Genomic DNA, 27,984 nt, shown 5'->3' with positions numbered 1-27,984 from the left:
TAGATATGCTAGACTGGCCCTTGAGTCTTCCAGACAGTTAGCTCTTCAGGGGGACACTTCATGCTGGGAAGCACAGATGACATCATGGTTTCAGACGCATGGCTTCACCATGGACAGGCTGCCCCCTGTCTAGTACTCTCTTCAGGCACCCTTGGCGTCTCTTACACAGGTGGAGATTACTATACTCGTTTATCAGGACCTAATCCGCCACAAGAGTTGGGCACAAAGATGGCTTTCTATAGAGAGCATCTTCTCCACCTCACAGGAGATGGGTTTGTGATTCGACCTAGCTACATGGGCACACATATGTCTCATGGTTTGCGGTGTGCCATTGGTCAGATACGCACATCCTCACATCAGCTGGAGATTGAGACTGGTAGATTCAGAGAGATACCAGCAGACAGCAGGATATGCTGCTTATGCCAGCTAGAGCGAGAGACAGAGCCACATTACATATGTTATTGCACAGTGTACTTGGAGATACGGGGCCGTTTCCACTGCTTATTCAGAGAGGGTTTCGGTCCTTTCTCTAGGGTCATGAGTTATGAGGATCAGAGATGTCTTGGGCTATATCTACTTGAGTTACACAGATATAGAGACACTTTACTGGGAAGAGATAGAGAGAGACAGTCCCAGAGACAGATTACAGATTTCTTTTCACTAGATATGGGACATCCAGAGGAGCAGCCATCACTGTAGAGCTCGGCCCACACTCATTTGACCACTACCAGCACTCTCATCGACCGAGCACCAGAGCTACGGAGATCCAGACAACCACGATTGAGGAGAGGGGCTACACAACATCGACGGAGACTACAGCAGAGGATTCGAGCCATACTCTCTCGATATCCAGAGTGCAGATGAGGATGGATTCTAGTAGTAGTATCTTTGTTCTAGTTCTTTTGTACCCAGACATGGTATTAGATTCACCATTTTGTAACAGATTGGTCTCATAGGTCATTTTGGCCTTTTGAAGACGTTAATCTCATAAATGTCAGCCATGTGGTGACCTGGCCACGATGTCCACTAGACCACCGTTGGTACCTTGCCACATCACTCCCCAGCCCAGAGGGTCCGTCCAGTGTGAAACAGCCTAGACCAACTGTACTAACTGTGTCCTGTGAAAGTGACACTGTAGCCTGCTACACAAGACAAGTTGCCCTCCACAAGACCGCTCACCGTCTCGGTGAGAGAAAATACTGAAAAAACTGTGAAAGAAAACCATTAGGTACTGCATCTATACATCTTTCTTGAAGCAGGTTCTAGGCCCAAAAGTGGAGTTTAAACACACTGCATTGCTTGCAAACGTTTTAAGCCTTTGAATAGGCCGGACTCAGTATGATTTCATAATCCAAGAATCCCAATTGGCAAAACAGAATAAAGCTCCATAGCAAAGGCAACCAGGTTAATTTTTGAAAGCCACAAGGAAACAACCAAAAGGCTCTTAAGCTTGCTCGTTTGTTTTAAGCCTCATCTCCACCATGCTTCTCTTGGTCAAAGAGGGCAATCTCAAGCTCATGCGGACCATCAGGGATCTCGAACTGGAAGGTTTCGTTCCAAACTGGGCTTTTTCCACCATCCTTCACAATTTTGCTTTTCTGCTTTTGCTCCCCGATAGACAGCACGGCATAAGGATCTGATTTGCCGAGGAATTCGACATCCTTGAGGTCATGGCCCTTGATGAGCTCGATTTCGACAGTATCCTCAGGCATGGTGAAGGCGGGGAGGGTAGAAAAAGCAGTGGAAAGGCAGAGATAGCAAGCAAAAGCACAGAGTAAAGGAGCGAGAAGCAGAGAAATGACACAGATCAAACAAGCATAAGGGAAAGCCGACAATGAGTGTAAGTGGGTGTGTATTGGTGAGGGGGGGCGAGAGCTGGTGAGAGGGGACCAGGGGGTGTGAGGGGGAGGGTAGGAGCGAGGGGAAAAGGTTAGGGGCGAGGGCTGGTGAGGGGGTGGGTAGGGACGAGGGAGAGAGAGGGGGGGGCGAGAGCTGGTGAGAGGGAGCGAGGGGGTGTGAGGGGGAGGGTAGGGGCGAGGGGGAAAGGGTAGGGGTGAGGGGAAGGGAGGGGTGGGTAGGGGCGAGAGAATGTGAGAGGGAGGGTAGGGGCGAGGGGGGAGGGGGTGGGTAGGGTAGGGGCGAGGGGATGTGAGGGGAAAGGTAGGGGGGAGGGGGTGGGTGGGGTAGGGGCGAGGGGATGTGAGGGGAAAGGTAGGGGCGAGGGGAAGGTGAGGGGGGGAGGGACTAGGGGCGAGGGCTTAAGGGGGAGGGTAGGGGCGAGAGGGGGTGGGTAGGGGCGAGGGAATGTGAGGGGGAGGGTAGGGGCGAGAGGGGGTGGGTAGGAGCAAGGGGAAGTGAGGGGGTGGGGAAGGGGCGAGGAAATGTGAGGGGAGGGTAGGGGCGAGGGGCACGTGAGGGGGCGAGGGCGAGTGGGTAGGGGACGAGAGGGATGGACAAGGGGCGAGGGGGAGGGACTAGGACGAGGGGGTAGGGCGAGGGGTGGTGAGGGGGCGAGGGCGAGTAGGTAGGGGGCGAGGGGTGAGGTGGAGGGACTAGGGCGAGAGAGGGGGTGGTTATGGGCGAGAGCAAGGGAGGGGTGGGTAGGGGCTGAGTTGGGAGAGAGGGGGGATGAGTTGGGAGAGGGGTGGGGAGAGTTGGGAGTTGGGAAAGGGCGAAGAGGTAGAAAACTATCAGGAGAAGGGAATTCATCAAGCAGAACCTGCTCTGTGAAGGAGGTTTTCTAGACACAGAGGAGAGCTTTGTCGTGGTCGGTGAAGCAGACACCAATGGGGCTGATATTCGAGGGGGTGTGAACTCCTGTAGAGGAGATTTCTTCCCGCTTCTATGCTTCTTCATAGGCTCGCCAAATTCAAAGGCTTCCACCAAGGACGCATCAAGAGTAGCTTCTATGACCGTCAACCTTTGAGCTGGCTCAAATGGCTCATTAGGTTTAGTTACTGTGGAAACATTGGAAGAGGTTGTACCTTTAGGCAAAGAGTGAATAGAGACTCCATAACGGGGCAGAGATTTGGTAGCATCCAACCACTCCAACAGATCCTCGTCTGACCCGTCAGGTGGAGTAGGTTGTTCTTGTTCAAGGTTGGTTTCCATTGACAAAGAAACCTGCTGCACCACGGGATCCATACCTCCTTCTAAGAGAATGGGTTGCATCGGGGAGCCAGAAGTATGTATCCATATGGCATCGTTTCCCCAATCATGAAGTCCTTTAGTGTGTCGCAGCCATGGTCTTCCAATGAGCAAGGGAAATCTGCCCTCAACCTAGGGAAGACGAACCACAACGAAATCCAAGTTAAAAGTAAATTCTTCTACCTGCAGAGGCACATTGTCCACTATGCCCACTGGATAGACTGTCTGTTGGTCGGCCAATGTAACTGTGAAGGGAGCAGGGCGAGTAGACTGTAGACCTAAAGCTAACATAGTGAACTCGGGCATCACGTTGATGCCAGATCCACCATCCACTATCACTCCTGAGAAATGCCGACCCAAAACGGACACTGTCAGGCGAGGGCTTCTATAATCAGTGAGTGGAGCAGCGGGATTGGATATCATATAGGACTCTGATGGTCGCACTGGGAGGTGCCCGCCACTAGGACTTGCTCCGGGGTAAAGTGATTGAATAACAGCAAGGGTGTCACTTCTAAAACTTGCATCTAGCCGCAGCATGTCATAGAGGGACACTTGTTGGAAAGTGTTCTTCAAGACTGTCTCTGTTGTAAGCTTCTCTTTTTCTACCTGTTGTTCCTCTGGTACCTTGATCTTCTGTAGATCGGAAACTGCTTCCAAGAAAGCTTCATCAATATCTAAGAGCAAAGATTTGGATTCTTTCATGGCACTAGGGGATGGCTTGTTAACAACTGCAGGCAGGGTATCCACTGGTGTGAGAATGTGTGGGGGAGTTGAACTTGATGGAATGCTAAGACCGAGAGCGGTTCTCTGGGCCCGGGTGAGGACGCCCGATGGCTCCTCTGCCAACTGCGGTGGCTTATTTTGAGGAGTAACCACGTGGGTAGAAGGGGGCGGCTGAGAAACGGTGCTCACTGCTATCAAGTTGAGCTTGGGAAAGGCAAACTCATTCTGGCTTTGACTTGAGTTCGAAGCCATGGATGCACGAAGTTTAGGGCAATCCTTACTGTAGTGATCCTTCTTTCAGGGCAATGACAGCTCTGGTAGGGGGCATTTGCTTTGGTAATGCCCATATTCCCCGCATCTGTAGCACAAAATGGGCCGATTCAAAGGGCGAGTCGAAGGGCGAGGTGGTCCTTGCTCCTGATGCATTGAGTTTGAGGTGGAGGCATAGAAGCTTTGAGGTGATGAGGGAGCAAGGGTATGATAAAAGCTCTGAGACGAAAAAGTACTTGGCATACCTTGCATAGGATGGCCACAAGGAGAAACCATATTGGATGCAAGAGCTGGCCCTTGTTGAAGAGTAGGACCAAGAATTTGTTGTATTTGTCACAATCCCTTGAGGTAGTAACAGTCCTTGTCCTAATGTCCAGATTTTTCACAGAAGTGGCAGTACACCCGAAGGGGACATTCCTGTGGAGGGTGCCCTGGAGAGCGGCATGAGCTACACCAAACCGTAGCCTTAGTCTCTTGCTGACCCTTGAGCTCTTCTAGCTCACGCTTGATCTGTTCCAATGCCTCATGATGTGGAGGCGTCTCATGTCTAAGAGAGAAGGAACTCTCCTCTTGAAGAGCTCGCTGTAACTTTAGGGCTTCCAGTTCCCTGCATAAAGAAGTTAAAGGATCAAAAGGACTTTCCAAAAACACAGAGGGGGTCTCTATGTGAGGGGGGTTGGAGAACAGCTTCCTAGCCCCCTCTATCCTCGTAGCAGCTACAATGAACTCCTCCAGAGTGGCGTCGGGTCGGAGACTCTCTCGTAGTTTTTGCTAAGAAGTTTTGGGAAGCGCCTTCTCTACCCACTTCTTAACCATAAATTCACCTGGTTGCTGGGGAAGCTTGGCAACCAGAGACTTGGTTTTCGTCATAAGTTCTACAAAAGTATCCTCTGGCTGGAGCACCATGTTGGCCAACTCATCCAACACCTTCTCCTGGTAGTCACCTAGCCTGAAAGTTGCACAAAACTGTTGTCTTAAGGTCGCCCAAGTTGCAAAATGGTTCTCTGTAAACTGGCTGTACCATTTGTCTGCTAAGCCATCCAAGGTGGATGGAAAGAGTACCAAATAAGCATCTTCCCTGGTAAGACCACGACCCCTACAGAGAGATACAAACCTCCTTGCATGGTCGTCAGCATCTTCTGAGGAGAGTCCTTTGAATGTAGGGAACTTAATGTTTACCTTAGCCAAAACGCTAGCCAACGGCTCCATGGCCCCTTGCTGAGCCTGTTGCTCTGTAGCCTGCTGTAGCAGAATAGGAGAGAGCTTTACTGGAGAAGGATGTGGAACCAGAGGGAGGAATGGGTGATGTCGTATGTGGAGGTATGGGTGATGAGGTTGATGGACTTCTAACAGGTTCCAAGGGTCGTCTTCTGTTGTAGTACTTCAGAGGACTCAGGAGTGCGCTTTGACGCTCGACTGAATGCCTTGTATGGGTCATGCAGGGACCACCAAACCAACCAAGCTTTGGGCAAGAAAACCTTGAACTAGTCGAAGACTGGTCTAGACTCTACTAGACCAAGTAAGTGACTAGACCAGGCTGGACCAGGGACGAGGAGGACTAGACCAGGGACGAGGAGGACTAGACCAGGGTCGAGGAGGTGTAGACCAGGGACGAGGACAGGTTGGACCAGGGCGAGAGAGGACTAGACCAGTTGGACCAGGCGAGAGGAGAACAGTGCAAGGCAAGGTAGGCGAAGCTAGATAGACCCAACTAGCTTCAAGATTTGCACCTCACAGAGTGAGATTTCAGTTGAGGTCCCACCGTGATCGCCAAAATGAGAGCACCTATAGCGCGGATAATGCGGCGTGCTCTCTACAGTGGGTGGTCCTCAGTGCCATGTGCATGACAATCTCACTCAACAGACTGAAAAGAAGGGAAACAATAGACGAGAACTGAGCTCACAGAGACACAACAGCAACAATAGACCACAACAAATGACTCGACTATCTCAAAGAACTAATACAGACTCTGGCGTGGCAGCACACTAAGCTCCAGCCCAGGACTCACAGGTACAATGGGGGTGTCGAGGCTCAGATGTGCCGGAATGGTGAAGACGTGCTCTGTGTGTAGACTCAACCCAGACGACTACGTGAAGCTCCGAGGTGAAGAAGATAATCTAGATGACCAGGGGATTTCAATGCAAGGACTACCCACCACCAGACAATATTTTATGATACTTCCGAAGAGATGCTTAGGGAGCTGGACGTCACAGAGATGGGTCTATCCAGACTATCACAAGATGAGGAATACACTGAATATGGCAGATACTTGATAGATATGGGAACCGCACACAGATTGGCCATTATGAATGGCCTACAAGGATTTCTGACAGCCGGAGGTTTTACTTGCTTTCCACACCGACATGGTGCCAGCACAGTGGATTATTTTATGGCCCAGCCAGGTCTCATTCCATTCTTTCAAGATTTCATGGTGGGCACTAGGCCAGTTGGAGTAGCAGTTGATCATGCTATCGTGTCTTTCACCCTGACCTTTCAGCTCAGCACAGCTCCCTTAGGAGATGTCCCCACACACACTCGGTACACCTTCATGAGGGAGACGGATTCTGTGTATATGGATGAGATATACAGGCAGCTATGCACTTAGTAGCCGGGACAGCCACTAGATGAACTCACTCAGATACTGACAGAGACGCTCCGCATCAGAGGCATACCCCCACAGCCAGCCCACACGGAGACGATCTGGGACCATGCCCCAAAACAGTTGGTATGATGAGAAGTGCAGAGAGACGAGGATCAAATTACAGAGGGAAGTGCTCATGGGTATTATTACCACACAGACACTCACGAATTATCTTTTGCCACCTAGTGCGACAAAAGAAAAGGGCCCATCTATCTCAGCTAGAACAGGATCTATATCAATTATTTATAGGTCAGTACTCTGGCAAAGCATGGAGGCTATTCCACGAGCATTCACCACCACCAGCGGTCACCTCCACTGAGACATGGGGGAAATATGCCACATCTCTCTACACAGCATCAAGGCAACCACCTCTGTCAGACCCACTATAGACATGCCCGGAGACATGTTCCTTCTTTACTGCCGAGAGGATAAGAAAAGCCATTGACAGGATGAAAACATGGAGAGCACATGATCATGATGGTCTGGTAGTAGAGCACTTCATCCATGCCAGAGATATGCTTGCAGATCTCCTGGCTATAATGTTTAATTGAGCCATGTATGAAGGCTTCCCGGAGACTTGGAGTTTTCTACGATTGTGCCCATTTTCAAGTCGTAAGATCCCATGATTCCCGCGAATTATCGCACCATCATGGTTGGTCACACATTAGCTAGGTTGTATGCATCCGTTCTCGAGCAGGAGCTGAGTAGATGGGCAGAGCAAGAGGGCATAAGAGCACCAGGGAAAGCAGGTTTCAGGAGAGGTTTCTCCACTCTTGACCAGATTCTGACACTTAGAGCTATCATTGAGGAGGGTAGACACCATGGTATGAGGATCTATTGTAGCTTTGTGGATTTCCGCAAAGCTTTTGACACAGTGCCGAGAGCAAGACCTATACGCAGACTACAGGACATGGGGGTGCCTATAGAGCTGATATGGGGTATTCTGGCTCTATACAGGACAGTGATGGGGCGGGTACGCACCACTGAGGGAATGTCTGACATGGTCCACTCCACTATTGAAGTAAAGAAGGGATGCCCCCTATCCCCGACTCTTTTTGAGATGTATGTGGATGAGTTTTCGGACTATGTAGAGCGTCAAGGGGACAGGGGGGCTCAGCTAGCAAGGACATGGACTCCGTTGTTACTATACAATGATGATATTGTGCTGATTTCTGACTCTCCAGAGGGGATGCAGCATCATTTAAATGCTCTGCATACATTTGCTCGTGACAATGGATTGTCTATCAATCTGGGGAAAACCAAGATTATGGTGTTTAACACCACACCACAGTGGGTCAGGAGGTCGGCACCCACATTTATGTATGGCCAGGAGACTGTGGAGTACATAGATGCATATACTTATCTTGGAGTAATCTTCGGTGGACCAATGTTTCACTAAGGAGAGCATCAGAGACTAGACTGACAAGAGCATACGCAGCTTTGGGCGGGCTGGAGAGGATGTGTTCACAGGTTCAGTTTTAGGAACCGCGAACAAAGCTTTGGCTTTTTGACACTCTGGTGACTCCAGCTATGCTCTATGGAGTTCAGGTATGGGGACCCTCAGTAGACCACCATGGGAGATCTGGAAACACAGATGGATGGAGATGTATGGAGAGGCCTCCGGTCTCTATGATCGCTCGGATGATTCGGGCTAAGGCCTCAGTACCACATGAGATTATCCGAGCCGAGCTAGCCGTCCCCCCCCCCCTCCTCGTGGTGGAGGCATTGACGAGATCAGTATCCTTTATGCATGGTCTATGGGATCTCCCCAGGGACAGATACGCTCGGCTTGCCCTAGAGTCATCTCGACAACTAGCTCTACAAGGCGATACAGCATGTTGGTACAGACAGGTGACAGCATGGTTTCAGTCGCATGATCTCAACATGGATAGATTACATCCGCTTCAATACTCCTTGGATGCACCCTCCCTGTCTCTCACGCGGACGGAGATTACCAGACTCACACGTCAGGATCTGATTCAGCTAAATACCAAGAGCACATGGATACAGCCGACACAGGAGTTGGGCACAAAGATGGCCTTCTACAGAGAACATCTTCTCCAACTCACGGAGGACGGCTTTGTAACTAGGCATGCATACATGGATACATACTTATCTCATGGGATAAGATGCGCTATTGGACAGATACCCACATCCTCACATCAGCTCTAGATCGAGACTGGCCAATTTCGAAGGGTGCCGACAGAAGCCAGGATATGTCACCTATGTAACTTAGAGCCAGAGACAGAGCTGCACTGCACATGTCAATGTCCGACATGCTATAAAATACATGGCCGCTTCCACTGCCTGTTCAGAGAAAGGTTCGGACATTTTTCTAGAGTCATGAGATGCAAGGATCAGAGATTGTTTCTGCTAGAGCTACGTAGACTTAGGGAGAGCTTGCTGAGGACATCAAGGGAAAGACAGCCTCAAGGACGAATCACACATTTCTTTACACTAGCCAGAGGAGAGCCAACAAAGCAGCCATTACAACAGATCGCAGAACCTACTCATACTAGAGGTACAGTGCTTGACCGAGCCACTAAGCTTGGCAGATCCAGACGTCCACGACCTAGGGGGGTCTCCCACTACCGACGAAGGCTGTAACAGAAGATCACTCTAGCTCGACATGCAAGACGCCCAACGAGAGTACTGACCATGGAGGAGGTCGATGAGATCCGACAACGACCGATGAGAGATTTCATCTAAACCCACAACCCCCCCCCCCCCCAAAAGGGTTTTAGTGTCTTAGTGTTAGTTCTTTGTAACTTTGTAATTTCCGTTTTCCGTACTCAGACATGGTATCAGATTCACCAATTGTAACTTTTTGGTCTCATAGGTCATTTTGGCCACTTGAAGACGTTAATATAACATTACATTTCATTTCATTTCTCTCTCTCTCTCTCTCTCTCTCTCTCTCTCTCTCTCTCTCTCTCTCTCTCTCTCTCTCATGGATCAATGAAGCTAGATGTAGGCCCATTTGAGGATAGCTTTAAGGGAAGAGAAATAATTTTTTACTCGGAAACGCATCATACTCCTTGGGGCACATTACCTAGAGTGGCGGGATACCACTGGGAGACTGCTTGTAGGCAGGATGTGAGATCATCGCATAGAGGACGGGGGGGGGTTAGGAGGTGTGGTAGTCATATTCAGGGAGGAGCTTCAAACCCTCATTCTTATTATTCGAAATGAGCAGGCCAAATATATGTGGGTCACAGTGAGAGCAAAGACAGGGAGGCCACTCATTTTGCCCCCCAGCACATCTCATTATCCATCAACCAAGGGGCAATCACCCTACATGATATTGGATGAAAACATGGGAGTTCTCTAGGGATGGAGATGTCATTCTTCTAAAAGACTTTAATGCCAAGATGGGCCAGTCTCAGACAGCTTTCTATGATACCATAGAGGAAATGTTGAGAGAATTGGATGTCAGTGATATGGGATTGGCAAAGTGTTCACAAGATGAAGAGCACACTGGATATGGGGGATATCTGACACATTTGGGGACTAAATGGCCTCCAAATATTTCCAATGTCGAATGGGTTCACTTGTTTTCCTCATAGACATCTGGCTAGCACAGTGGATTATGTATTCAGGACTTTACAGTCGGCGGGCCCAAGCCTATTGGGGTAGCAGTAGATCATGCCCTCCTCACATTTACCGTCTCATTCCAATTCAGCATAGCTCGACTGGCACAAACATCTACGCATACCCGATACACTTTTACTTAGAAGACTGATTCTCTCTACATAGATGGTATCTACAAACGCTTATGTACAGAAGATCCGGGGAGACCTCTAGGGGAGCTCACATATATATTGACAGAGAGACTACAAGATGGAGCAGCAGAGGCATACCCACACAATGAGCCTGGGCAGCGATAACGTTCCGAGAGCATACCCCAGAATAGCTGGTATGACGAGGAGTGCAGAGAGACTAGAGCCTGACTTTAGAGGGAGGTACTTCTAGGAGTCATTACTCACAGGCAATCACGGATTGGTTCTCTGTGTGTGGACAACGGAAGAAGAGGGCATTTCTAGCTCGATTAGAGCAAGATACCAAGAAACGCGTTTCTTCACTCATGAAACGTACGAAACGTTTCAGATTTGTTTCTGTATGAGTTTGGACGTTTCAAAGGTAAAGTCAAGGCTCATGTTATTAGGATTGGACACACATTGGCACGGTTATGCGCTTCCATCCTTGAGCAGCATTCGAGTAGATGGGCAGAGAGAGAGGGTGTATAGGCAGCAGGACAGGAGGTTTTCAGGAGAGGTTTCTCTACTCTTGATCGTATTCTGACACTCAAAGCCATTATTGAGGAGGGGAGATCACATGGGAGACGGCTCTATTTTTACTTTGTGGATTTCTGCAAAGCCTTCGATACAGTGCCCAGAGCTAGATTGGTGCGCAGATTGCAGGAGATGGGGGTACCCAGAGAGTTGGTTTGGGGGATCATGGCTCTATACAAGTCAGTAGTGGGGCATGTATGCAATCTAGAGGGGATTTTTGATTTGGTTCACTCCACTATTGGCGTGAACTAGGGCTTCCCGCTATTTCCTACACTATTTTGGCATGTATGTGGATGAGGTTTCCGACTACATTGAGAGGGATGATGATAGAGGAGCACAGTTGGCAGAAATATGGATCCCACTATTGTTATATGTTGATGATATTGTGTTGATTTCTGAATCCCGGAGGGGATGTAGCATCATTTAGATGCTTTGTACACATTTCCCCATGATAGTGGATTGTCAATTAACCGGGGGAAAACCAAGGTTATGGTGTTTAAGACCACACCACAGTGGGTCAGGAGGTCAGCACCCACTTTTACATATGGCCAAGAGACGGTGAAGTATACAGATACATACACCTATCTTGGGGTAGTCTTTAGTGGACAGGTGTTTTCATTAAGGAGAGCAGCAGAGACTAGATTGATGAGAGCTTATGCAGCCTTGGGAGGTTTGGAGAAGATGTGTTCGCAGGTTTAGTTTCAGGAACCTTGAACTAAGCTGTGGCTTTTTGACACTTCAAGTGGATTCAGCTATGCTTTATGGGGTTTAGATTTGGGGAGCCTATGGAAGATCTGGTAGCACTGATGGATGGAGATGTATGGAGAGGCCTCTAGTCTCTATGATCTCTCAGCTGATTCAGGCTAAGGCCTCAGTGCCACGAGATTATTAGAGCCGAGCTAACTGCCTCCCCCTCCCCCCTCCCCCCCCCCCCCCGGTTCAGGCCCTTACTAGATCAATTTCCTTCATGCATAGTTTCTGGGACCTCCATAGACACAAATATGCTCGGCTAGCCCTTGAGTCATCCTAACAGCTAGCGCTACAAGGGGACACAGCATGCTAGTATGGGCAGATGACATTATGGTTTCAATCACATGGCCTCAGCATGGATAGACTGCCCCCTTTCCTGTACTCCTTGGATGCACCCTCCCTTTCTCTCACACGGACAGAGATCACTAGACTTACACGTCAGGATTTGATTCAACTAGATACCAAAAGCACATGGATATAGCCTACAAGAGTTGGACAAGAAGATGGCTTTCTATAGAGAGCATCTTCTCCAATTAACAGAGGATGGATATGTGATCAGAACGGCCTATATGGACACTCATTTATCCTATGGGATACAATGTGCTATTGGTCAGATGTGCACAACATCGCATCAACTAGAGATTGGGACTGGCAGATTTAGGAGAGTACCAGCAGAAGCCAGAATGTGACACTTGTGTCGTATAGAGCCAGAGGCAGAGTTACATCACATTTTTCATTTTCCGGTATACTATGAGATACGAGGACGCTTTCACTGTCTATTCAGAGAGGGCTTTGGACCGTTGGCTAGAGTCATGAGATATTAGGATCAGAGATGCCTTGGGTTGTCTTTTCTAGAGCAATGCAGACACAGGGAGTCTCTTGAGGAGACCAGGTAGTGGAAGACATTCACGGAAGGAGATCACTGACTGCTTTAGAGCACGGACTCAGTAGCCAGATGAGCATGCTTCACAGCAGACTTCAGAGCCCACTTACCAAAGGTATATTAGTGGACAAAGCCACTGAGCTCGGGAGAGCTAGGCGCCCACATCTACGAGGGCGACCACGACATCAACCGAGGCTCCATCAGAGGATCAGCACTATTCTATCATGATATGGGAGATGCCCAGTACGACTATTTACAAAGGCGGACATTAACAAATCTCTTCAGCGACCGATGCAACACTTTCTTGGACATCGCCCCATGCCGGACATCCTCGGGCATTGATGATGATGATGATAATGATGATGATTTCAGTCTGACGATTTTAGTCTTTTAGCTTAGTTTATTCTTTTACTTTACTTCATTTTATTTTTCTACCCAAACATTGGATTAGATCCACAAGGATTGTATTAATTTGGTCTCATAGGTCATTTTGGCCTTTTGAAGACGTTTAATATAACATTTCATTTCATTTCTCTCTCTCTTGAGATTGTGGAGTATACATATGCATATACAATCTCACCCACATCTACCGAGCATGAGCATGTTTGTATACAATGTGCACTATTGGTTGTAGCTCCTCCTTGTATAGTACTGCTACTCCGCCAAACCCTCATCCTCTAAGCTCATCTCATCTCCTGTCTCCTAGCAGACTCCCATCTATATCTACTAACATGTGGTCGGTTCTGTCTAGGCACCTGGTGTGTCTATGAGTAAAAAACAATGTCCCTCCCACTGAAATTGTCATCAAATGCTCCTATTATTGCAAAGTGATGATGTGCCATGCCCAACTCGAAGAGAAATGGCCGAGTGGACAAGAGAGACTGAACTGACCAACTGAAAGAACTTATGAAGCATCGGCCGTGGGACCCAAAACCCTAAAAAGCAAAAGCTTGGACTTTGGGAGAGTTTCCCGTGAATCGTGTTGACATTCTGACGCGGCAGATTGTACTGATTGCTACATGGCAAGATTGTACGGAGTTCCAATTTTTTGCGCTACAATACTGACGTGGTAGGCTGTATGGACTTCCATAAATTCCGCTCACAGCTCTAGCAGATTTCAGCGCTAGCTTTTGGGGACCAAAGCTTTTGGGATTTATTGCTTTTGAGGAAACTGCTTTTGGGGCTCTGCTTTTGGGCATCCCTTGTAATGTTTATAAGGACCCTTCGGGCCTCACTTTGCAGAGCATCTGGACTAGAGTCTGAGAGCAGTGGACTCTCAAGAGTTGTACTTTTACTCTGAGCAATAATAAAGAACTACCGAAAGGGACGCCAGTCTTTGGGGCCAAAGCTTCTAAGCGTGGAACTTGTCACAAGCCAGGCGCCACATGCCAATAGAAAAGAACGAACTAAATAGAATTTTAGCACTTCAATAACAACTGAACTGAGAGCGAGAGAGAGACGACACGCGACACGGAGTGGCGGAATTCCACCCCAGAGAGTATTGGCCCCAAAACCTTGGCGCCCCTTTCGGTATTTCTTTATATTGCATCAACACAGTACAAGCCAGTACTCCAGACTCTACACCTTCTCTAGGAAGCATACCAGAGAATGAGCCCTTAGCACATATTTAAAAGCCCTTGGCCTATGAAAAGCAGTTTACATAAAAAGCCTTCAAACTCAAAAGCAATGCCAAAAAGCTGCCAACACGTTTTACGGGATTCCGTACAACTGCCACGTCATCAGTCAGCGTAAAACGCGGAGCGTTCGTACAGCTTCCACGTCATCAATTTTTGCGTGTGTGTGTGTCCTGCTTTATTTTAATCCCTTTATTTCACTAGGGCCCCATTGGACACGGTCCCCATAAGTTAGTAGGACTTCTTCTTCTGCTACTTGTTCTTCTTTGGGTTTAGGCCCCTCGGCCGGCATCTCCAAGTTGATTCCATTCTTCAGGGCTTTGACATGTCATCAGTTTGTGACAGAACTCCGTCGTGCCATGTCAAAACTCTCTCTCTCTCTCTCTCTCTCTCTCTCTCTCTCTCTCTCTCTCTCTCTCTCTCTCTCTCTCTAGCGCGGATAAGGTGTCGTGCTCTCTACAGTGTGGGTGCCCCTCAGTGCAATGTGCGTGACAATCTCACTCAAACAAATGGAAACTCTCTCAAACAGAATGAAACACAGCAACAATGGATAACAACAGAGACACAACAGTGGACCAGAACTAGCTCAAAGAACCATGTACAGACTCTGGCGTGGCAGCACACTCAGCTCCAGCCCAGGACTCACAGGTACAAATGGGGTGTCGAGGCTCAGATGTGCCGGGATGGTGAAGCCGTGCTTTGTGTAAAACTCTCTCTAGACGACTACGTACAAGATACTCCCACTGGCCCAGAACGACTACTCATATGTACCACCATAAAGAGCCACCAACGGCTCATAAATGTCATCCATGTGGTGACCTGGCCACGAGGTCCACTAGACCACCGTCGGTAGGTACCCTGCCACGTGTCACACCCAGACCAAAGGGTCCGTCCAGTGTGAACCAGACCAAGTGTAACCAACTGTCCAACTGTCTGTCCCGTGAAGTGACACTGTAGCCCTGCTACAGGTTGCCCGCCACAAGACCGCTCACTGTCTCGGTGAGAGGAATATTGAAAAAGTTGTGAAGGAAAACCACTAGGTACTGCATCCGTAGATCTTTCTTGAAGTAGGTGTTAGGCCCATGACCATACATACCTCAAAAGTGGAGTTAAAAACACTACACTGCTTGCAATCGCCTTAAGCCTCGAACTAGGCAGGAACCCACCATCCTGCCAAGTGTCTCTGCCCAAGCGGAACCGACCAGATCAAAGACCAACTGACCAAAGCCCAACTGTAAACTACCGTTGTCTGAAAGGGAAAGTGACATTGTAGCAGGCTACACTTTTTTTTTTTTTTTTTTAACTTTTAAAAAAAACTTTTTTTTTTTTTTTTTTTGTTTGGGCTAGCGCGAGGGCGAGGGCGAGGGCGAGGTCTAGGGACGAGGGGCTAGAGGCTAGGGGCGAGGTAACAGGGGTTGAGGGCGAGAGGGTGAGGGTCTAGGGGCGAGGGATAAGGGGGCGGGGGCGAGGGACTAGGGGCTAGGGGCAAGGGTCTAGGGACTAGGGGCTAGGGGCGAGGGGCTAGGTAGGTGAGAGGGAGAGGGCGAGGGCGAGGGGGTAGGTAGGGGGCTAGGGCAAGGGGTAGGTAGGTGAGAGGGGGAAGGGGAGGACGAGGGGGTAGGTAGGTAGGAGGGCGAGGGCGAGGGACTAGGGCGAGGGGGTGGAGGTAGATAGGAGGGCTAGGGCGAGGGGTAGGTAGGTGAGAGGAGGAAGGTGAGGGCGAGGACGAGGGGGTAGGTAGGGGGCTAGGGCGAGGGGTAGGTAGGTGAGAGGGGGAAGGGGAGGGCGAGGGGGTAGGTAGGTGGGAGGGCGAGGGCGAGGGGGTGAGGGGGAGGGTAAGGCGAGGGGTAGTGAGGGGGAGAGGGGGATAGGGTAGATAGGTGCACATAATGAGCACACAGTTACCATGAGCAATACAGCGATCATGATCTTAGAATTCATCTTGCAGGACGGGCTCTGTGAAGGGAGTTCGCTATACACAAAGGAGAGCTTTGTTCTGGTCAAGGAAGCAGACACCAAAGGTGTTTGTAGAGGAGATTTCTTATTGCTTCTATACTTCTTCATAGTCTCCGGTGGCTCATTTGGTGTAGTTACTGTGGCACCATTTGAAGAGGGTGTACCTTCATGCAAAGAGTGAATAGAGACTCCATAACAAGGCATAGATTTGGTAGCCTCCAACCACTCCAGCAGATCTTCATCTGACCCTTCAGGTGTAGTAGGCTGTTCTTGTTCAGGTTTGGTTTCCATTGACAAAGCAACTTGCTGCACCACGGGATCCATACCACCTTCTAAGAGAATGGGTTGCATCGAGGAGCCAGAAGTATGTATCCACATTGTGTCATTTCCCCAATCATGAAGTGCTTTAGTGTGTCGCAGCCATGGTCTTCCAATGAGCAAAGGAAATCCGCCCTTAACCTGGGGAAGACGAACCACAACAAAATCCAAGTTAAAAGTAAAATCTTGTACCTGCAGAGGCACATTGTCCACTATGCCCACTGGGTAGACTGTCCTTTGGTCGGCCAATGTAACTGTGAATGGAGCAAGGCGAGTAGGCTGTAGACCTAGAGCTAACATAGTGAACTCAGGCATCAAGTTGATGCCAGATCCACCATCCACTATCACTCCTGAGAATTTTCGACCCAAAACGGACACTGTCAGGCGAGGGCTTCTATAATCAGTGAGTGGAGCAGCGGGATTCGATATCATATAGGACTCTGATGGTCGCACTGGGAGGTGCCCGCCACTAGGACCTGCTCCAGGATAAAGTGACTGAATAACAGTAAGGGTGTCACTTCTAAAACTTGCATCTAGCCGCAGCATATCGTAAAGGGACACTTTTTGGAAGGTGTTCTTCAAGACTGTCTCTGCTGTAAGCTTTTCCTATTCTACCTGTTGTTCCTCTGGTATCTTGATCTTTTGTAGATCGGAAACGGCTTCCAAGAAGGCTTCATCAATATCTGAGAGCAAGGATTTGGATTCCTTCATGGCACTGGGGGATGGCTTGTTTACAGCTGCAGGTAGGGTTTCCACGGGTGTGGGAATGTGTGGGGGAGTTGAACTTGATGGAATGCTAAGACCGAGAGCGGCTCTCTGGGCCCGGGTGAGGACGCCCGATGGCTCCTCTGCCAACTGCGGCGGCTTATTTTTAGGGGTAACCACGTGGGTAGAAGGGGGCGGCTGAGAAACATTGCTAACTGCTATCAAATTGAGCTTGGGAAAGGCAAACTCAGTCTGGCTTTGACTTGGGTTCGAAGCCGTAGATGCACGAATTTTAGGGCAATCCTTGCTGTAGTGATCCTTCATATCAGGGCAATGACGGCAGGGAGGAGACCCTTCGGGCAGAGGGCATTTGCTTTGGTAATGACCATATTCCCCGCATCTATAGCACAAAATGGGCCGATTCACTGGACGAGTCGAAGGACGAGGTGGTCCTTGCTCCATGGAGTTGGAGGTGGAGGCATAGAAGCTGTGAGGTGGTGAGGGAGCATGTGTATGATAAAAGCTCTGAGAGGGAAAAGTGCTCTGCATACCTTGCATAGGAGGTGTTGTCAGTAGAGGAGGCAACTGGTTTTGATGGCCGTAGGGTGAGACCATGTTGGATGCAGGTGCTAGCCCTTGTTGGAGGGAAGGACCAAGATTTTGTTGTATTTGTCGCAATCCTTTGAGGTAGTAACAATCCTTATCCTCATGTCCAGATTTCTCACAGAAGTGGCAGTAAACCCGAAGGGGGCATTCCTGTGGGGGGTGCCGTGTAGAGCGGCATGAGCTACACCAAACCATGGCCTTAGTCTCTTGCTGACATTTGAGCTCTTCTAACTCGCGCTTAATCTGTTCCAATGCCTCATTATGTGTAGGCTTCTCTTGTCTAAGAGAGAAGGACCTCTCCTCTTAAAGAGCTCGTTGTAGCTTTAGGGCTTCCAATTCCCTGCGTAAAGAAGTTAAAGGATCAGTAGGACTACCTTCCGAGAACACAGAGGGAGTATCTATTTGAGGAGAGTTGTTGAAGAGCTTCCTAGCTCCCTCTATTCTAGTAGCAGCTGCGATGAACTCGTCGAGGGTGGCGTCGGGTCGGAGACTCTCTCGGAGTTTTTGCTGAGAAGTTTTGGGAAGCGCCTTCTCCACCCACTTTTTAACCATGAATTCACCGGGTTGTTGGGGAAGCTTGGCCACCAGTGACTTAGTTTTAGTCATAAGCTCCGCAAAAGTCTCCTCAGGCTTGAGCACCATGTTGGCTAACTCATCCAAAACCTTCTCCTGGTAGTCTCCCGGCCTGAAAGCTGCACAGAACTGCTGTCTTAAGGCTGCCCAAGTTGCAAAATGGTTCTCTGCAAATTGGCTGTACCACTTATCTGCTAGGCCATCCAGGGTGGATGGAAATAGTACCAAGTAAGCATCTTCTCTGTTCAACCCACGTCCCCTACAGAGAGATACAAATCTTCTTGCATGGTCGTCAGCATCTTCTGAAGACAGCCCTTTGAAGGTAGGGAACTTGATGTTCACCTTGGTCAAAACACTAGCTAGTGGCTCCATGATTTCTTGTTGAGTCTGTTGCACAATAGCTTGCTGTAGCAGAATAGGAGAGAGCTTTTCCGGAGAAGGTGATCGCGAAGATGGGAAACCTGATGACGAAGGAACGGGTGAGAGCTTTTCCGGAGAAGGTGATCGGAAAGATGGGGAACCTGATGAAGGAATGGTTGATGTGATATGTGGAGGTATAGGTGATGAGGTTGAAGGATTTCTACAAGGTGTCAAAGGTCGTCTTCTGTGATAGTACTTCAGAGGGCTCAGTAGTGGGCTTTGACGCTCAACTGACCTCCTTGTATGTGTCATGCAGTGACCTCCAATCCAACCAAGCTTTGGGCAAGAAAACCTTGAACTGGCTGGAGACTGGTCGAGACTCTACTAGACCAGACGAGTGACTAGACCAGCTGGACCAAGGACGAGGAGGACTAGACCAGGATCTAGACCAGGCAAGTGACTAGACCAGCTGGACCAGGGTCGAGGGGGTCTAGACCAGAGACGAGGGCAAGTTGGACCAGGGCGAGAGGGGACCAGACCAGCAAGGCGAGAGACTAGACCAGCTAGATTAAGCTATCAAGGGTGAAACTAGACCAAACCAACAGGCTGCACAGGCGAAGCGAAGAAACCAGCTACTCAACAGAGTGAGACTTCAGTTGAGGTCCCACCGTGATAGCCAAAATGAGAGCACCTGTAGCGCGGATAAGGTGTCGTGCTCTCTACAGTGTGGGTGCCCCTCAGTGCAATGTGCGTGACAATCTCACTCAAACAAATGAAAACTCTCTCAAACAGAATGAAACACAGCAACAATGGATAACAACAGAGACACAACAGTGGACCAGAACTAGCTCAAAGAACCATGTACAGACTCTGGCGTGGCAGCACACTCAGCTCCAGCCCAGGACTCACAGGTACAAATGGGGTGTCGAGGCTCAGATGTGCCGGGATGGTGAAGCCGTGCTCTGTGTAAAACTCTCTCTAGACGACTACATACAAGATACTCCCACTGGCCCAGAACGACTACTCATATGTACCACCATAAAGAGCCACCAACGGCTCATAAATGTCATCCATGTGGTGACCTGGCCACGAGGTCCACTAGACCACCGTCGGTAGGTACCCTGCCACGTGTCACTCCCAGACCAGAGGGTCCGTCCAGTGTGAACCAGACCAAGTGTAACCAACTGTCCAACTGTCTGTCAGTGAAGTGACACTGTAGCCCTGCTACACTCTCTCTCTCTCTCTCTCTCTCTCTCTCTCTCTCTCTCTCTCTCTCTCTCTCTCTCTCTCTCTCTCTCTCTCTCTCTCTCTCTCTCTCTCTCTCTCTCTCTCTCTCTCTCTCTCTCTCTCTCTCTCTCTCTCGTAAAGTTCAATGATTTTGAAGTTTCTATTCGTGTGTCGCTATTAAGTTCTCGCTTGGAGTGTCCAAGCCTGTAACAGTGGTATCAGAGCTCAAAAAGATTCTTCTTCTAAGGAGGATTTGATCCCTTTCGTAGCACAAGCAAGTTCTCGAGGAAAATCTGACAAAGCAGACAAGAATCTTCGTGCCCCGTCCCCAGACTTATTAGCAACTCCCACCCTCAGTCCATCGCGCATCGGGCACGCTCTTGTCGTCATCGCTCTGTCTTAAAGGGCATAAGCCATAAAGAACCCAAGACCACACATGGTTTCCCGTGGAGAATTTGACAGAGATAATAGCTCTCAGCGCGAAGGCGAAGAAAAGTCAAAATCTGGTACAGGACTGAAGAAAAGAATAAAGAATTGGACAAATTTTTGGCAAGGAAGTTTGCCAAAACGGAGTAAAAACGTTGACTACAGGTTTACACGTGTGTGAAAAGATTGATGAAGTACTCCAAAGACCCGAGATTTGCGAAACACATAAAGAATCACCCGATTGATGAGATTCACTCGAGATGGCGTGAAGCCATTGATTCTCCTCACGTCGGGATCAAAGCTGAAAGGACAGACGAGCGCAGAAAAGTGAAAATTGTACTCGCAGAAAGAGCTAGACAAAGGTCATGAACCAGATAATGAAAGGCTTGAAGCACTCTCGGAAGAAGAGAAAATCGGTGTATTTCCCCGATTATTTGGGTCAGAAGTCGACTTTCGAGGTGGCAAGCAGATCCAAGAAGCGTGTTTATTTCGAGAATGACCCAAATTTTTCTTCGTCTTCAGAGAGTTTCGACAATTCGTCGTCCTCTAGTTCTAGTGCGGGTGAGAAAAGGCGGAAGAAGCGAAGAAAAAGCAAGAAAAGTAACAAAAGCAGATTTTTGAAAAAGTCTAGAAGGCATGGAAGACCATCTAGGCCGTCAGGTTTGAGACATTTTTAGGCTACCAGGACACCCATCAAGCCCTTGAGTTTGTACAGGAATTGATATCGCCTTCTCTGGAGATCAGTTCTCACGGAACACTCCAAGGTGCGAAGGGAGGCATCGTACTTGAAAGGAACTACACAGACACAGTGGTCTACTCTGTTGTTACGTAGAGAAGCACATGTGAAGTGCGTAAAATTCAAGAAAATTTTCACGTCAACTTGGTTATTAAACGAATATGAAAGAGATGTCATCACAGCTTGGCATCATTTGAGAATGAATACGAAAGATACATTGGATGACTACTGCTAGAGGTTTTGGGATACTTATTTGCCAGTGTCTTCGTTTCGGAAGATTACTTTGAGAGACCAGATTGAGTAGTTTTGTTGTGGTTTGCCAAAAAAGATTCAAGAGAATTGTCTGCAACAGAAGTCTGACTCTATTCAGAGATTTATGGGACATGCTAAGCAAGGATTTGGGATGCATGCCAGCTCATCCTACGAACAGGATAGTATCCACCTTAACAAGTCAAGAGGGTACTTTTGGCCCTTGATGCAAAGTGGATGGAGGAAGAGAACCTCGCAAATTCTCTTCAGAGAGAGCTATACCTTGAAGCTTTTGGACTATTAGCAGTGTCTATGCCAAAAGTTACCGATGAATCAGCAAGGTTGAATCTAGTGTGGTGCGAACTGCACAAGATGGGAGCCACTCCACTCCTTTGTCACACATTGCCTAGATTGAATAAAGTCACTAATTCCTCTTTGAGATTTTAGAGTACTGACAGCATTTTACAGAATGACTTTATGAATTGGAAATTTCCTTGATTGAATTAAAAACATGTGCTCTTTCATGTGTGTATTGTTAGAGACATGTAGAGAAAGATGAAATGTTTGCAGCATTTTGTCTAATAAATTATTTGAACTTAGTGCATCTAGACATCTGTTAGAGATGGTGAGATCTGGATGTGATGCCTAAGTGAATGTGAACTAAATAAGATTCTAGTGTATCAAAATGTCTATCTACATGAGACGACTGGATACTAGTTTGAGTACATCAAGAGTTACGGAAGGATGAGATGGTTGCACAGTGATCTAGGTGCATCAAGAGTTCTAGACGAAATGAGATGACTCGATTGAATGATTGAAAACGCAGTGTTCAGTGTGAACTAAGTGTGTGATTTTGTGAATTGCATGCTATGTGGATGTACTGTCTTGTGGGGATGGTCATGGACATGGTTTGCTTGGTTGAAATGTGAATTGAAAGGATATGAATATGATAGTAACAAGATTTAGCAAATCAAGACATCCGTGAAGAGATCAGTGCCGTCTGGATGTGCTTGCTAAATGGTTAGAATGATTAAGATATGTATCTGAGACCTTTGACAGAAATGTGATTGATCACTAACTGATGTCTTTGTAGAAGTGTTGAATTGGTGGAGTCTGGTGCATGAGTACATAGAGTCAGTGTTTAGTGCAAAAAAAAATTGTCCTTTGGTTGTTATTGCAGGCGTAATCGAGAGCGATTACAATTCTTTCAAGAGGGAGAAATGTCACAAAGTGATGACGTGGCATGCCCAACTGGAAGAGAAATAGTCGAGTGGACAAGAGAGACTGAACCGACCAACTGAAAGGACTTATGAAGCACCGGCCGTGGGACTCAAAACCTTAAGAGACAAAAGCTTGGACTCTGGGAGAGATTTCCGTAAATTGCGTTGACATGCTGACATGGTAGATGGTACGGATTGTTGACGTGGCAAGACTGTACGGAATTTCAATTTTTGTGATGCAATGCTGGCGTGGCAAGCTGTACGGATTTTTGTAAATTACGCTGGCAGCTCTAGCAGATTTCAGCGCTAGCTTTCAGGGACCATAACTTTTGGGGTTTAGTACTTTTGAGGAAACCTCTTTTGGGGCTCTGCTTTTGGGCATCCCTTGTAATGTTTATAAGGACCCTCGTGGCCTCACTCTGCAAGCATATGGACGCAGAGTCTAAGAGCAGAGGACCCTCAAGAGTTGTACTTTTGTTGCGAGGAATGATAAAGAAATACCAAAAGAGGTGCCAGTCTTTGGGGCCAGTACTTCTGAGCATGGAACTCCGCCGTGCCGTGTCGACTCTCTCTCTCTCTCTCTCTCTCTCTCTCTCTCTCTCTCTCTCTCTCTCTCTCTCTCCCCTCGTCGGCTAGATCTTTAAGGTCTTTTGGGATAGTTTCCTACGACGTTAAAACTCTCTTCTTCTTCTTCTTCTTCTTCTTCTTCTTCTCTCTCTCTCTCTCTCTCTCTCTCTCTCTCTCTCTCTTAAAGTTCAGTGATTTTGAAGTTTTTGTTCGTGTGTTGCTATTGATTTCTCGCTTGGAGTGTCCAAGCTTGTAACACCTACATCCAATCTCATAGATCCATTGTAGTTCCATGTAGCTATCTTAATTTTAGTCCCATAGGTCTCGCACCATCAGGTGATGCATCTGTCTCATCTATATAGATACACATCTATCTCATGGGTTACTGGTGAGATACGGACATCTTTACACCAGCTTGAGATTGAGACTGGTAGATTCAGAGGGATACCAACAGCTAGCAGGATATGCCACCTATGCCATACAGAGCCAAAGACAGAGATGTGTCATATATGTCAATGCACAATGTATTACGAGAAACGAGGTCGCTTTGTTGTCTATTTAGAGAGGGCTTTGGACTCTTCTCAAGAGTCATGAACTATCAGGACCAAAGATGTCTTGGATTGTATCTACTGGAGTTACACAGACACAAAGATAGTTTACTGAGGAGATCTAAGAGAATCCCAGAGACAAATTACGGATTCCTTCACACCAGACACTGGACAGATAGAGGAGTAGCCACCACTGCAAAGCTCGGCTCATACTCACACCCGCAGCACTCTCATTGATTGTGCATTGGAGCTAGCGTGATTGAGATACCCACGACTGAGGAGAGGAACTCCACAATATTGACGGAGACTACAGCAAAGGATTCGAGCCATACTATCTCGACATCGAGAGTACATCCAGAGTACAGATCAGGATGGATTTATCACCCATTATATCACCCTCTTGTATTGGGTATCCATTGTATCAGTGGTCACACATACCCCACATAGTTCCAGCTAGAAGCACTTCTAGATTCATTTTTTATCTCTTTTTTGTACCCAGACATGGTGTCAGATTCACCAGTTTGTAACGGTTTGGTCTCATCGGTCATTTTGGCCTTCTGAAGACGTTAACATATTATTTCATTTCATTTCATATCTCTCTCTCTCTCTCTCTCTCTCTCTCTCTCTCTCTCTCTCTCTCAGGTTAGTTTCCTATGACGTTAAAATTCTCTTCTTCTTCTTCTTTTCTCTCATGGGAGCTATACATTGTGTACAAGAGGCCTCTAGGGGTGCTCAATGGGCCCAAGAATTCAAGAACCCTTACCAAGTCGTCCAACATAAATACACATCCCTCTCACAACACATCATATATTACACTTCACACACATTAGTGATCTTCAATGTAAAATTTAGCTCTTATAAGTCATAAGAGACTTCCAAATTTTAGCTTCTTCCTTGGCTTCTTTTTGGTGTCAAAGATGTATCTGACTATATGTCAAGTTTGGCCTCCAAAGAATATAAATACAATCTTTAATTTCTTTTTCTATGGTGTTGGACTTGTAGACCTTTGCCCGCGTGTAGAGAGAGAAGAGAGAGAACTATCAACATGTTATCTACAATTTTTTCAATATTCAGAGAGAGAAAAGACGAAGAGAAGTCACAAGGACATGGAGGCTGGTCAATGTTTGACAATGTGAGAGCCCTCCAATGCACTTGTAAATGCGGATAAAAGTTGTAAATTTGAGTCAACGCTCCCTTCTCACCCCGAGTCTTGGACCCAGGTAGAAGCTCGATACCCTAACTACTCCATCCATTTGTGCTTCTTGAAACATATGGAAATTTGGTGAATTCGGTGCTTGAGCGATGTTTTGAGAATTCCAGGCATCAAATCCACCACCCCAATTTTGCCTCGGGCCACCAAACGGACCCTCATCCTATTAGCAAAATGCATTTGGTGTAGTCATATGTCTACAAATTTTTCCTCTCCCCTCTCCCCCTTCTCCCTCAACCATGCTTTATGGGAAGTTTTGCTCGCTAAGATTATTTAATTTTTTAATTTAGAGTGTTCCCATAAATATCCTTAGTACCCAGCCTGAATAGTTCATTGCATACAAAGCACCTCATATCGAAGGTTTCTAAACTTCTTAATAAGTGACACATTAGCCTCTTTATTGGTCGTGGGGTCTTCTTGGAGACTACTCGATCTAGCAATAAATCCCTATATAGGAGACCCTTGGAATCACCTTAGATAATCAGAACACAGTCCCAGCCGCACCAAAACCATGGCGTTTTTGCCTAGCATCATCCCACAGCACCAAATCAGTCCCCTCAATACCAAATCAGCCCTAGCGTTAAAAGTTTTCAGCAATAACCATCGAATATCCAACAAGCATACCAATGTTTTCAGATTCATCCCTCAGATTTGCCAGCGTTTTTCAGTTTTCAACCCACCCTCAACATCCGCAATAACAAATCAGCCATAGCCTCATCGACAATTGCAAATCTCGTCAGTTCCACTAGCGTTTTTGCATTCCAACCCTTAGTTTCTCAGATCCAAACATCAATAGCAAGATCCCGTCAGCATCTAGAATCCTTGTATCAATATTTGATCAATCTAAAGCAAATACCCCTCTAGTGATAAAAAAAGATGACCCTTGGAGGGGAGTTTGGGACTCCATTCAGAGTTAATCTTCTTCTCTATATATCACTCACAAAACCTTCACTCACAATATCATTCTCTCTTCTCTCTCTCTCTCTCTAGTCTTTTGCACATCTCTCACATAAAGAAAAAAGAACTCTCTCGTGCAATAAAAGGAACCTTGAGTACGCATTGAGCACTCATCTTGAGCATTCACCGTCAATCACTTCAACTGCGCATTACAATCTTCTCAAAGACTCTTCACAATGCAAACCGCTTTATCTGACTCTCTCTCCCTAACCTTAGCGATGCTAGAGTTTTTGCCACCAGGTACACTTTCAAGAGCCTCGCACCAAAGAGCAAGTTTCAAATACTTTTGTCCCTCCATTACGATGTATGCAACAATCATACGCCGGCTTTCCCTCTTCATGGAGGATGATTCTAGCCTTGGCAATGCAAGAGTGACGTCGCCCACCAGATACACTTTCAAAACCCCCGTACCAATGAGCGACTTCCAGCAAAGGTTTAGCCACCCCAACTATAATATCTGCAGCAGTCGTTTGGGCACCTGGCCTCATCACCTCTTGGTGCATATCTATTAAAAAACCACAAAGTATGATGAGATAGAAGATCAATCATAGCAAACTTCACTACCACTTAAAATTGTAAGAAGTAGAGCTAGCTACACCACCATGTTACTCCAGGCTCTTTTCCAATTAGTATGATGAGAGAGACTAGAGTTACCAAAAGCTCTCAAGCACCCAAATTTACCAAATTTCTATATGTTTCAAGAAGCGCGAATGGATGGAGTGGTAAAGGTATCGAGCGCCCACTTGAGTTCAAGATTCGAGGGAAGGGACGTCGACTCAAATTTACAACTTTTATCCGAACTTACAAGTGCATCAAAGGACTCTCACACTGTCAAACATCCCCATGCCTATGTGACTTCTTTTCGTCTTTTTCTCTCTTTGAAAATTCAAAAAGTAGCAGGCAACAAGTTAGCAGTTCCATGTCTCCTCTCCCTGCACGCTGACAAAGGCCCGCAAGTCCATCGTTATGCGTACGTCAGCACCATCAACAAGGGTTTAACGCCCATTTTGAGTATGTAATTGCAAGAGAGATGCAAAATCTTCCTTCATTCTTTCTTTCTATCATGGAGACCAAACTTGACTTACAGACAGATACCCTCAATATGAGGACAGAGACTAGGATAGGCTCCCCCATAGGCTTGTGACCAAGGATAGTCCATAATCTTTAGGAAATCCAGATGAAGGATGTTGTCTCATAGCCACCTTTTACGTCTTCTTATAGGTCATTGTCACTGGAGCATCGTAACATGCAAAACTGGATTTGTGTCATCGCAACCAGATTCAACAAGTTAAAATGGCGAAAGATCGATGTAGCGGGTAGTTCAGCACCCTTAACGAAACAGTGGGTAGTCTCCTGCAAGAGAGCTTTTTCAACGATGGGCATGGTATGGGGCAGAGTTAGAAACCGTTAAATCCCCGCTAGATTTTGAGCTTGCCTTGAAGAAAATGGGGAAATTTACACAAGTTTTAGTGTAATTACTGGCATGAATACAGTTTCGAACCCCTACCGCTCAGCCTTTCCCTAGACCAGCAACGCGAGTCCTCACTGCGTACAAAGCGTCGCTCGTGATATTTAAAAAAAGAAACATTTCGCCTCCACTCCTCCATCGCCCTGGTGATAGACCTGCGCAACACCTTCCCGTTCTGCTCTCCTTTCTCCCTGCTCTGTGACCCTTGCCCTACAACGGCCCTGCTTTCTGTACAAGAGGATGCGAGTCCTCTCAACAAAAAATAACGGAGTACAAAGTCCTCCCAGTTCAGGTTTTTTTTAATTAAAACCGGGCGCACACAGTCTGGCAAAAGCTTCAAATTTTGACCTTCGGTTAAGGAAAATGTATTTTTTTAGCCATTATGGGGCCTAAGGGCTCTCTAAAAGTGCCATTATGGGGCCTATTGGGGAGCTCTCTTAGCACTCGCTATTCCATCTCAAAGCGTAGAGAATAAATGACGCTCAATTGCATAGGTTTAATCATTTCTTTTCTCTCTT

The 27,984-nt window shown here is 47.4% G+C and overlaps 1 protein-coding gene and 1 pseudogene across 1 annotated transcript in view; one reads left to right on the top strand and one right to left on the bottom strand.

Moving 5' to 3' along the window:
• LOC147443103 (uncharacterized) overlaps positions 1–27,707 on the bottom strand; it is a 303,366-nt gene extending 275,659 nt beyond the window's left edge. Inside the window, exon 1 of the mRNA XM_086529029.1 lies at positions 27,506–27,707. Within this exon, the coding sequence (XP_086385155.1) occupies positions 27,506–27,605 (100 nt within the window). The 5' untranslated portion in view covers positions 27,606–27,707. The remainder of the gene's footprint in view (positions 1–27,505) is intronic.
• On the top strand, positions 23–1,322 carry LOC147443104 (uncharacterized; annotated as a pseudogene).
• Positions 27,708–27,984: the final 277 nt, after the last annotated feature.

The sequence above is a fragment of the Adiantum capillus-veneris genome, chromosome 14 (assembly GCF_014529385.1).
Source record: "Adiantum capillus-veneris isolate H3 chromosome 14, ASM1452938v2, whole genome shotgun sequence".
NCBI classification, from domain to species: Eukaryota; Viridiplantae; Streptophyta; class Polypodiopsida; order Polypodiales; family Pteridaceae; genus Adiantum; species Adiantum capillus-veneris.
This window is presented reverse-complemented; position numbering and strand designations above follow the sequence as displayed.